The sequence below is a fragment of the Mercenaria mercenaria genome, chromosome 6 (assembly GCF_021730395.1).
Source record: "Mercenaria mercenaria strain notata chromosome 6, MADL_Memer_1, whole genome shotgun sequence".
Taxonomy (NCBI): domain Eukaryota; kingdom Metazoa; phylum Mollusca; class Bivalvia; order Venerida; family Veneridae; genus Mercenaria; species Mercenaria mercenaria.
In genome coordinates, this window is record NC_069366.1 from 77,910,871 (window position 1) to 77,924,329 (window position 13,459).

The 13,459-nt window shown below is 33.3% G+C and overlaps 1 protein-coding gene across 1 annotated transcript; it reads right to left on the minus strand.

Moving 5' to 3' along the window:
- Window positions 1-4,303: 4,303 nt before the first annotated feature.
- Window positions 4,304-10,434, minus strand: LOC128557870 (glutathione S-transferase 1-like). Its single transcript, XM_053546394.1, has 6 exons — window positions 9,273-10,434; window positions 8,244-8,390; window positions 7,135-7,227; window positions 6,301-6,416; window positions 6,066-6,170; window positions 4,304-5,007 (listed from the first exon to the last, which is right to left on the minus strand). The coding sequence occupies exons 2-6, from the start codon at window positions 8,380-8,382 to the stop codon at window positions 4,843-4,845; spliced, it is 618 nt and encodes a 205-aa protein (XP_053402369.1). The 5' UTR covers window positions 8,383-8,390; window positions 9,273-10,434; the 3' UTR covers window positions 4,304-4,842.
- Between the last annotated feature and the right edge of the window lie 3,025 nt (window positions 10,435-13,459).

Below are 13,459 nucleotides of genomic sequence, written 5' to 3' on the forward strand. Positions count from 1 at the left end.
ACATGCAAAATGTTTCGAGGTGAAATATCAGTTTTGCTAAAGATTGTTCAAGGACAATATATAACTTTCAGTTATCAGATTTCAAAACCACACAAATGACAATAAAAATTGATAAATTCTGTTTGTTTGCTTGCATATTTTGTTGAATTTTAAGTAGAAAAATTTTCGTATATAGGTTCTGTATTAATTATCGGTAACATAGACTAGTAGGTCTAGACCCGTGTGCTCTTAAATTTCACATATGCCTTAAATCCACACAGACTGTTTACACAAATAGGATCATTGGCAATATTGGAGCAGTGAATCCAGAGCTATATACCCTTGAATTATTTCTAGAATATATAATATTTCACTACGTTTATTCTCTAGCACCTTCATTTCTACACCAAGTCTAATTACATCCAATATTAATATTTGTGATATTTCAGTCAAAGTTGGGTCGGAGTAACGTCTCTTTTATAATCTTTTATCCCCGTATGAACTTTTCTCCAATTCGCCCCCGATCAATTCACTAACATTATTTTCTCTGAAACTGAGGCTGGACTGATTACTTTTCATTATCTGCAATCCATCTCAAGCTCCTCTCACTTGATTTACATAGGTTACAATGGAGCACATGAAAATCTTCGGAACAATATTATTTTACATAGGTATAACGGCCATTCCAATATGGATCTATGTTTTGTGTCCCCATTATTTCTGAAGCAGGAGGAATCAAACGCGCTTTTGCTACTGCCTGATAATTTTTTACCAATACTTGTGTTTAAAGCAATTGTTACATATAAGCGTTTAGTACAAAGCTTAAACGTAATGTAGTTATCGCGTAATAAAAAAAATTAGAATCTATCTATAAAATTTGTTTGTTTGTTTTGGGTTTAACGTCATTTTTCAACAGTATTTCAGTCATGTAACGGTGGGCAGTTAATCTAAACAGTGTTTCTGGATTCTGTACCAGTACAAACCTGTTCTCCGCAAGTAACTGCCAACTTCCCAACATGAATCAGAGGTGGATGACTAATGATTTCAGACACAATGTCGTTTATCAAATAGTCACGGAGAACATACGCCCCGCCCGAGGATCGAACTCACGACCCCGCGATCCGTAGACCAACGCTCTACCTACTGAGCTAAGCGGGCGGGTTTATTTAGGATATATTTTATACGTTAGTACTTGTGGAAATGTATTTCTTTTTCCGAAATCTTCCTGGCCGATTTGCAATTTGGTAAGGCTAACGAAGCACTGTTATTCGCCGTATAATCAAAGCGGGTTTTATCAATGACGTGTTAATATTTGATATGTTAAGTATATCGGGCTGTGCCCTATCAGATCAGTGCGACATTTTCTTTAAAATGGTTATTCAACAGGAAGAGCAAACATCGGCTTTTCCTGTTCGCAGATATGTCAACAACATGTTCTGCACTTATTTCCCGCTCTCTATATACATGTATATAACTGTTCAGGAGTCTTAACCCGGACAACCGCTTTCTGTACTCATTGTACTGCACAGATAGGCCTCACCCTTCTCATAGTAGAGAAGGATCTTTCTGCGGTTGCAGTTGAGACTGACATAATGTCATACCATCATCTGTGGAACAAGGTTTGAATCCCAATGCTCAACGAACCCCATCTGTGAAATAAGTTCGCAGATAAAAGTGAAAGACAATCGTGATAGTTTTTTTTCTCACATTAAAATGATTTTCTTTGATTTTAAATAATAAGATATCAGCAATAAAAATACACTTATCATATAGTTTACAGATTTGATGATTTAAAGATGATACATTAACAGTGTACCCCTTATAAATAAAAAAAACTGGAATAAAACATTTTTGCAGCAAATATGAAGGAGTCAGGACATTTATTGTTTTATTATATCCCTATCCATATTCAAAAACTTATCCTTTTTTTTTTAAATGTATATGATTTGTTCTTAAGCATTAAACATTATTTTCATGTAACACTTCACATTTATTAATTTTCCTGAAAAAAAAGAGGTAAAATAGCCACTACTAAGAAAATCAACATAAAAAATAAGTTTACCATCTATGGTCACTGTGTGTGCATCATTTTTCGACACTTTGAGGTTTTTTTTTTTAATCTTACTTTTTTTCACTTTCCCAAATTTTAGGGCAGGAGGGTTGGTAAAACTAAGGAAACTCTTTGGGGAGGCACGAGATAACAGTTCTTTGATAAATTCTGCCGCTGATGCTTTACTTGTTAGTTAGGCCTAAAAAAGTTCTTTGTTTCCGGTAACATGTTAAAAAATTAGGGTAGGTAGGTTGTTTTTTATTTTTTTTTTATTAAGTGAGACTTTTCGGAAATTAGTTTAATGTCAAAAAAATGAATACAAAAAAGGGGGTTATGCCTTTAGAGCATCAGCAAGTTGATTTTTAACATCAATGGTCATGTTTAAAGCATAAAAATACAGTTTTGCAACCTTTTGTTAAAAGTTGAAAAAAATATTCTCTAAGGCCATAAAAAATTAGGATCGGGCCAAGCATTTAGGGTATGTCGGGATACCGGAAACAAACAATATTTTTTTACGCCTTAGCAATGATTTTTACCTGTTTAAAACGTTGGTGTTTAACTCAGGGGATGTTTTCAGTATTTCGGCGGGCCCTTAGTATACTCAATGCAATGTTTTGCGTCCAACACAAAATAATCGTCTCTACACTACAAGTAATTATCTGTCTATTGTGGAATATAATTATATAGATATAGAACTGATCAGAAGAGATTCTACATCATTCTAAGTTAACTTACTTAAATGGGAAATCAAAAACATGGACTTATATGCTGCGATGACGTAAATTTCGCGCCTTTCCTTTTGCTGTTCATACGAAATGAATGTCATAATTTTCAATGGAAAAGAACAGGACGAATGTAAATATAAAACAATGAAGTTAAGAAAGCCTTTTACTGTCTTAGTCTTTTAAATGGTTTATTCCAAAGAGTAATTTATTAGCAATAAGAGCATGATGTACACGGGCGCTTGTAAATAAGATACGCCTCTGGTCCGAGTACAATGAGCACTTGAAAAAGTAATGGTCAGCGTTTTCTTAAGGCTATCCGCAGTTACATGTATAATTATCGCGTAAGTAATTGTAATAAAAGTCTTCATTTAGATTGCTAAAACCGTTTTTTATTCTCGTATGATGTATTTGAAGAAATCTATCACCAAGAAGAAAATATGATGGCACTTCTGTCGGTTTGAACAATTTTTTAAGTTTGTGTTTGAACGATGAAAGTGTTTGAGTTTTACGTATGATTGATTTATTCGTGCACCCACCTACACACTGTGCACCCGGCATCACGAAAAATATCATTTCCTTGTAATAATTCATAGTTATTTGTGTATTCCTATAAATTATAGATAAAAGTTATTTATAGCACATATTGAACTATTCTGTAGGACTAAAATTCGCCATCCAAGGGGCGTCGACCAACCATAGCATACTAGTCATTATTTCTTAATTGATATGTATAAGTATATAGAACTATTTCTTGAAAGATATCATTCAAATAATCAGGTAATTCACCATGATTGTATTCATAAACTACACACACTTTCTTTCAATGAATTGTGTATCCATGTTCAACAGCTTTTGCCTTGATTTTTAAAATTCAGTTGAAGGAATACTCCAATACCTAGCAAGTTACCGGCTTCAGTTCTGTATTTGAGTAATGAACGACCGGCTGACAATTCGACATGGAAAGCACACTTTTGTTTGCAGGCCGTATTATTTTCATCCAGACTATTCAAATATTTATTAAATTATGTCCCTTTCTTTTCAGGGCTTAGTTGACACGGATTTTACTAAGACAGTAAATAAAAGATAAAATATTGTCGGCAGCCAGCTAGGCTGCGATCCTGCAGAAGAGTATAGAAACATATTATTTATTAAATTATCAATCATGTTCAACGACTCGCTGGCATGTATGTTGTTTCAAATGCTTATACTCGTCATTTTGATTCAGTAACACTAATTTTACAATAGTAAGAGCCAAGTTCCAGCCACATACAAACACATAGCGGTATATACATGGATGTGTACATGTAGACAAAGTAATAAATCTGTAAGAAGATTCATTATAGACAGCGAGGACCACATTATAAACCAGCTTTAAATTTAAAGCAATTTCAAGACTTCGAGAGCATTTATTTTAAGGACTCACTAATGTTGATGGACCACCGTAATATGTAGCACCACATCGTCTTTGTTTCGTAAACAAGCATTTATTATAGCACTCCTCCTTTGGTAAAAACAACATATATGTGTTTGGTATTCTTTAACATGCAGCGACACGCTCACGTTCAAGTTGCACAAACATAGGTTAATCTAATCTTTTCTTTGCAAAAAGTGGCTTTTGGTATGTATTATTCTTGCCAGGGTCAAAATGTTTTTAGTTACATTTAATTTATTAAAGACGCTTTCGAAGTCGTGGAACCTACATGAGTTTTTACAAATGATTTTATGTTTGACCTTCTTCAACATTCTTTTCTCCGTGCCAGATATATACAATATTTTGTAAATGACATTGTTCATTTCGCACTGCTTTCAGGTAGTTTCAACTTTTTTCCCTAGAAAAGTGAAGTTAGTTCCATTTGCTAGATGTATAAAGTTCTTGTTTTACAGTGTTGAATACGTTCACAACTAAATGTGCTGATAAAGAATAAGAATCAAAATTTATTTGTTATAAAATATATCAAAGTGTCATGTTGTAATGCACATATAAAAGTCAAGAACCTGCACAATACATACATGGACTAATGGACATGTCTTATACAATTTGTTTCTAGCTCATTTTTCCGAATGTCAAAACGACAAATTATTACACATTCAAAGATCCGTAACATTTCTTTTTTTAATATAGTTTGCAAGGTTTTCCAGGGATGCTATGCGTTCTCTGTGTGCTTTCAAATTCAGAAACGAGTCCATGAAATTTGGGGTATGATACATCGGAGTGTCAAAAATGTCCAAGACTGCGAGATCTGCAGCTGTCAGCTGAAGAAGAAAAAACATACAACAATAAATAAATGTCCATACGTTATCCCATTACTTTCTTTTCTTACCTTACAGGAATTTACACTTTTTAATTGCTCTGGTTAAAGTATTATATACTCAGCAAAAGGACCACCTAATCTGAGAAAAAATTTGACTCAATAAGATTTTCGTCACCTCATTTCTGTAAACAAATAGTTTTGTGTCGTAAGTTTTGACACAAGAATCATATAGCATCCTCTCTTGTTTAATTGATTACTCTTTATTTATTGATTGTATAAGCAGGTGGCAATTTAGAATTCGGACAATCACATCAGAAAACTCGTAAAATTGATTTATTAAGTGTCTTTACACAAGGTTTATTCTTTATCCCCCACCGAAGGCGGAGGGATATAGTTTTGGCGTCGTCCGTCCTTCCATCCGTCTTTCCAACCGTCCGACCGTCCTGAGCCATATCTAGGAAGTGGTTTGGAATATTTTAATACAACTTCATACATATGTTGACCACTATAGGGAAATGCGGCATGTCAAGGTTTCTAGTGTTAACTATACAGAGTACTAAAATATGGCAATTTCTGCTTCATAACTTGTGAAATATCTGACCTAGAACTATGACACTTAAAATGAATTTAGATCACCATAATGTGGTAGCGCACACACAATTTTGTCAGGATCGTTTTTGTAACTTCAGAGTCATTAACCTTTTATTGTTTATAATCCACATATTTGTAAATAACAGACTAGCCAATAGTAAGAATTTCAAGAAACCTTTTTTCATTTTTTCCCCATGAACATTTATTATCAACATGTGAAGTTGTGTGCCCACACCCGGTCACACCCACCGCCCTTGTTACACCCCCTCCCCCTCCCCCTATTTATTTTCATTTTTTTATTTTTTAATCTTAAACTTTCCATGAATATTTATCAAAATGCAATGTTGAACCCTCCCCTATCTCGATCCTCCACCCAGTCACGTCACAACCCCCATCCCCCGCCCCCACCAACATTTATTTTCATTTTTTATTTTCCATTAATATTTTAAATAAAACTAAGAGACTTACTTCAGTTCCCACGAAGTATCTGCCTCCATTCTGTTCAAGAGCATTTTGGAATAGTCCTAAGTATTTTGGATAAACAGCTTCATTTAGATTTTTCAAGCGTTCCTTCTGAAAAACGAAAATGTGTATGTTGTATTTATTTCTTAAAAAGTTATTTGGAAATTGAAATTATTATGTCTTTTCTTTAGATATACTTTTAACAGTTGTTCAACTGTAGAAAGTAATAGCTGAATAATACCTTCTTTTCTTCATCCTTTTCAAAGTACCATTTGACAATTTCGTCCATCATTTCCGTTGCAAGCTCCATATATTGATCTACCATACCTTGCTCCCAACTATTCTTTCCAGCCAGTCCTATAGCAACAACAACACTTATATATGACATATATCTTTGACTCGGTGTTGCTATAGTTTCTGGTACTTTCGGATCATGTAGTCAATTCAATATCTGTGTAGAATATAGCCATATTGCTTAATTAATGCAACAGGACAGTCGCCTGCAGGAACAAGGCCTGGGAGTTTTAAGGATGGAAAAATATTAGACCAGAGAAGATATTGTCGACATCTATTAAATCACCTTTACATTTAAGGCCAAACACTAATTCTATTTAGTATACTTTCCTGTGATATGTATGTTATAAAATACTGTCTTAGCAAAAATAGCGTTACTAAATTAAATTAAATTATAAATGCAACGTCTGAAACCAATCCCTTTCGTCTGATTTGTTTTTGTTTGATTTTTCAAGGCGCATACTAATGAAAGAATACCAAATGTGAATACAAAATGATGTACTGCACCATGATATGAGCCGCGCCATGAGACAACCAACATAGTGGGTTTGCGACCAGCATGGATCCAGACCAGCCTGCGCATCCGCACAGTCTGGTCAGGATCCATGCTGTTCGCTTCCAAAGTCTATTGCAATTAGAGAAACCATTAGCGAACAGCATGGATCCTGACCAGACTGCGCGGATGCGCAGGCTGGTCTGGATCCATGCCGGTCGCAAACCCACTATGTTGGTTTTGTCATGACACGGCTCAGTTATGTTGTTTTGCAATATATATGCCTACCAAATTCTCGTGCTAAGAATCTGGCAATAGCGCCACTTTGTGCGAGTGTTTTACCATCCACAAGAAGTACCGGGGCTTGACCAAATGGCATCGCTGAAATATACAAACATTTTTAAATGTAGAATGCTTCTTTACCTGACCTTTTTCACCTCCTGATATGCACTAAAAGACTCTAAAACATGCCCCATCTATGCATTTGGAACATTGGATTCAGGAAGAGATATTTTTTTTTTTAAATATGCAAAATAACTATGGGTGAGGAAGTGGTATTTTTCTGTTCCTACCACTCATGCAGCTCATATTCGGATTAGCTTTATTCGGATATCATATAATGATCTGAAAAGAAGATAGAATATCCGTTTAAATCATTGCACCGCTGAACGATAAATAAATTAACCAGCTTTTCTTTGATTCAATTAAAGTCAGGAAATTAAATTGTTGTTCGTGGGTTTTTAATCGATTTCAACATGTAAAAACATTTAATTGTTGTAAGTGGGGGCAGTAAGTTTTGTATTACGTGAATTACAACGTGAGCTGCACGCACAAATGTGTTAAAAAATAAAATTATGTTTTAAATTATATCCATTCACTTCTCCAATATAATCAGGACTAGGAAAAGTCTTGGTTAGGGTAGAAAACAATAAGAAAATAAGAAATTCTCGTCGGTGGCCAGACTTACTGGATAAATGTTTACAGTTGAACCTGCCTTAACCAGCCACCTGTTTAAGCAGTCACCTGCCTTAAGTAGTCAGGCAGTTTACTTCTCAAATTGACTTTTTGTACGAGTATCAACTTTACAAATTGACTTGATCTATTACGAGCAGACAATGCAGCATAGGAATAGTATCCATTTCTTCAACATGTATGGCAAACTGGCATTTCTAGTTAATTGTTGGGTTATAACGTCCCACGGACACCATGGAGGACATATAGCACTTTTCCCTGTTTGTGATGGCGGATGAAGACCATTTCATCACAGGCAGGCACCTGGGTAAAACCACAGACCTTCCGTAAGCCATCTGGACGGCTTTCGCACATGAAGAATTCTACCCACCAAGCTAGGTTTCAAACCCACATCAGTAACGGGAATTTATATGGAATATTTAAACTTACTGGCTTCAATGAATTCCACTCTTCAAACGAGAATCTTGAATCTTCGAATTCTTTACTGGCGCATGAAAATACATATCTAGTTAGTTCACCCCTTGCCCGAAGGTCGAAATACACGAACTTGTAAGAAGGCATCATTCAACTGACTGGTGAAAGGAAATAAATATAAAATGACATATCATAGTAACATGATTCAGATTTTAAAACTTTTGATACCTTCTCTTTATGAAAAGTGGAAAAATGCATTTCTTTTGTTTACAAACCTGCTTATTGAAATGACGTAATATAATAATGACTGTCAAACATTCAAATAAATGTATTGTCTTAGCTTACGGAAGAAAACAGGTTCTCATTCGAACTAAGTCTGCATTTCTTTTACAATTCCATACTTTTCATTGATAACGTTACTTTATTAAAGTTAAATGTACACAAATGGAACAAATACTACTAGCAATAAAAATACATTGTGTGTAAAAAGTGTAATGTTGTTATTTTCAAGTTTATTCTTACTAATCTTCTATAAGTCACATCATGAATTTCAAAATGCATATCCCATGTGACTTATTCTGGGTCGGGACAACATCTGTTTTTTAGCGTCGATTCATTAGTGTTTTTACCATTATTTCATTATAATACCGGTACTGGTTTAAAAAGATCAAACATTAAAAAGAGCATTTTTTAAAGTTATATATGGTATCTAATGATAAAAGATAAGGATACAAATCTTTAATTCGTACATTTTGGTTTCACTTAGGCATAAGGACTCTCAGCATGTCTTATTTGACTTAAGAAATGAAATTACAGGAATAAGAATGAAATTGTCCTTTTTTAAGTTTGAAGCAGCAGACAGAACAAGCCAGATTTACTACTTGCTAATGAACAGGATTGTCTCTAAACTTTTCATAAGAACTAGTTTGTTTTAAATTAGCAGTTAGAACATAAAATACCGTATTTCAAGAAAATCAAACATCTAATAAAATCAACGAAAATTTCAGATCAGAATGGAAATTCTATAAAACATAATTTACCTTGCAAATTTGAATTCCGCCGTGCAAGTGGTATTGTCCCATTACATAAACATTCGCATGCCAGTGCATAAGGAGTGCATGAGGAGTGTTCCAAAAGTATTGCAAATGTAGGTAGTCATAAGTTAAAGAGAAATCTGTAAAGTGTTTATATGTATTAATCTCATTTTGCAAGGCTATGACTATTAATGTACTGATACAGTTCTAACATACTAGCAGATCCCAAAACAACACATTAACACTTCTGTATGACTTCACACATAACGGTGCATTTCAACTTGAATTATTGGTACCACACATAGTCGCATGACGCGTAAATAAAATACCTCTTGTGACGCAAAACCGTAACGAAACAAATAAACAAGACGGAATATTCATGTCGGAAAACACGCATATCTTTCAAGGTTTTAAAATTCATCTTACCGGAATAAATACTCCAAAATAGAAACAGTTTCCTGTTTGGATAAATGATATATTTGGTAATATGATGATAAATCGACGACCTGGATAATTTGTGCTGACTAATCGACGTGAGAAATTTGACTGTTCTCAGCAATAATAAGAAATAAGAAGTAAGTATTTACAGTCCCTCCCCGACTGCTGTGCTGTACGTACGCGTCTCTCTGACGTCAATTGAAAGCGATAGACTCAAAATAGACAGACCCTATATTTTGCAGTCACAGGAGATATCTTTCAGGCTATTCAAATGCCTATTAAGTGCTGATCATTTGCTCTAAACCAACGATAATTTGGGCTTAAACAAGACCGGTTATATAAACGGTTGCCTGACTGCATGATGTTCTGCCTAAGAGTCATTACAAATACCTGAATCCGTTATAAACCACCACATTTTGAACGCCCCCTTTGAAAGCTTGTTCTTATTTTTAACACGATATTCCTGTAGGATATGACATCGTAAAGGTATCCAGATTAAAACCCAGTCATATCAGTCTGTATTTACCATTGAAAGTAATGTTCTCTTTTCTAACTTACAATCATTCTTGAGATAAAATCCTGTACGTGCACAAATATTTATTCATCACTTAGTTATCTAATTGTACTGCATTAATGGTAGAAATTACACTTTCAACAAAAAGTACTATCGCTATGTATAATTGGACGATGTTTTTGTTTAGGTATACAGCTTTACTTTGTAGGACTGATAGTGATCTCATTTAATTTACTTGCATGTACATGTATGTATCACATTTTAAGGCATTTGTTTTATGTAATGTGCTCATGTTAATTACCTATCTGCCCAAACCCTCATTAACAATTTATTACCGTATTTGTTTTAAATCATTGTAACGTAGCGTGGCCATTTAATACAACAAACATAACCTTTTAACCAGTTTTATTTATCATAGCAATAGTCTTTAATATTTAAACATAACATTTTAGCCAGATATTATTAAGTAAAGGTGACCTTATCAATCTAGCATCTATAACCCATCTTTCTCTCTAACTCTAAATCTAACTCCCGATAATTATATTTCAGCATATATATTTAATTAAGCAGTCTAGCCGCTATGTAAAATTACGCAATTCGTCGTGCCTTTTCCTTAAATATATTTAACTTTGATCCCGGAAATAAATGGCATAAACAACTAAGTATACCTGTTTAACCCTTGGGCTACATGTTTTGTGACAGGTTTGATAATTCAGCAAACTTAAAATATTTTCTATTTAGATTCAAGCATTACAGTTTATCATCTTTCTCCGTAACATATTAAACAATGATTTATATAATATACAATATTCCGAACCTTTCAAACCTGTTACATAACAAATCCCTTCATTTCTTCCACAAAAAAATAATTTAAAAAAAAAGATTAATAGTAAATCTAAGCTATAACAAATCCTTAACATTGATCGTTTTGAAATGTTGCCGAGGGTTCGCCAGGCATAATTTTAGTAAACTTAATTAGCTTTTGAATGCACGACTTAAACAGTTGGGTAATTTTACACATACATATTAAAAGACAATTTAAAGTACATAATATTACAGATAGATACAATTTTCTCAGTATTTAGCATCAGAATAGTTAGTGCAAACATAATACAAATATAATGGAGGAACGTGATGATTTCTTTCATACAAATAAAGGCATTATATATATATATATATATATATTTTTTTTTTTTTTTAAAACATTCGTCTGTAGTTTTACAATATTACATTATACATTGAAATCAAACAGTATTTCGTTTGCAAAAGTCACATCTGTCTATATTTTCACGATTACATGTATATAACAGAATACAGATATAAAATCTATAACTGTACAGTATCACGTTTGTCAGATAAGCGTCTGTTTGTTTCGTTTTTCGTTTGTTTAGTGGAAATTCCGTCTTTCTGATGCATCTATCAGTGCTTGCCATACATATAAAACATAAGTGGTTCTGAAATTAGAAAGCAAAATTACATATCTGATTTTAAATACTACATGTACATGTTTATAGATATCAACAGCCATAAAATCACATCTTCTATAGATACGATATATCTTTTGAAACATGCGTACATTTTGAAATTAAATACGCGGACATGTATAAAGTAAAGATTAAAGATCAAGGTATTTTTATGCCTTGAACATGTATTTTTTTAATTGCGCTCATGGTAGAAGTGTATACGCCGAAAGTCGGATATCTAAAGCACACATTTAAAATACTGAATATTCTTTCAAAAGTACAAGTTCTGAAAGACTTGTATCTAGAGTACACATTTTATGAATACATTTGTATGCACTGAAAACATTTTTTTATTTATTTTTTTATAAATTTCCTTTCTTTCTTTTAAATATTCAAATGAAATAAACAATAAATGATACAAGTTTTAAACAAATCTGCCTCCAATATCAGCTATTTCTCTGCAGCGTAGAAACATCAGTTGTCGGTCATGTGGTACCAAGTCTGCTGTTTCGCGTTGTTCACATCGGCGTCCCATATTTCCGTAATAATTCTCTGTTGTGGATGAATTCTATATGCACACATTTCGTTGCGGAGTAGCGGAGCAGGCCGTGGGATCCAGAATTTGCTAATCACTAAAATTGTCTAAAACACTTCCAGTTAGTTTTAATATGTTAATTCTTTACAGTTTTCAGCTAGAGCAGTCTTCAGCCAGGGCAAAATATAGTCTTCATATCAGCTTGGTAAAATAGTCTTCATAATCAATTGAATTGCAAACTGCGTCGGGTATTTTCAATAAGAATTGCATGGGGAATAAAAGTATAATACTCTGACGAGAATCTGACATCGTGTAAATATATCTGTTGCTAAAATGTTTCTTGTTTCTTTGTTGTTTTCTACACAGAATTTCAGATTTTTTTTTTCATTTTAACATTTTTCATAAATTCTGTCTTAACAAAGTTTCTTTAATTGTAGATGGAGAGAAAGATTGATATATCATTATAGCTCGAGGTTATTTTTCGTTGATTGTTGTATTATTCATGATTTTATTTTTTCACTTTGGCGTTCTACCAGGAAGTTGCTGATATAGTTGACTGATAATAAGTCCTTGAGGGCTGTTATTGTTACGCAGTTTCTCATTGGTCAATATCGTGCGTTCAACCGTGAATTTGTCAGTCCCCTTTTGCATATGTGGCAGAAGCTGTTAGCTAACTGGCATTGTCTTCTTGCTTGTATTGTGTGCAGACGTGTTTTAGAAATTTTGCTTGAAATTTAATTAAAGTTCCACCGTAATACGAGCACTCAGATATAATAAAAGGATATAACAATGGACATGAGGAATGATTACACGTATTCAAGTTATTATAAGGTAAGTACTTTATATATTTATCTTTTAACTGATATAAATTGTTTTAAATGTAAAATACTCTAACATTTAATTTGCATTTGCAAACAGACATATTTTATGAATTATTTCGCTAAAATTATTCGGGCAAGTGAATTTGATACATAGTTAAACGAATAACAATTTTTGTACTGGTTGCCGCATTTTTCTTTTTATTTCACAGCATTTGTGACCATGTTTACTTTATTAATTTAAAAATTGAACAATATAACTTTAAAATGAATATTTTAAGGATATGAACTTTGAAACATGTATATTTGATACAAAAAAAAAAAAAAAAAATAGAATTAATACGATTACAACAATTTATTCATTTTGTGGAAATGTATCGCGGTAAATGTGCTTAAACTATAATTGCTAGTAAAATAATGTGCTT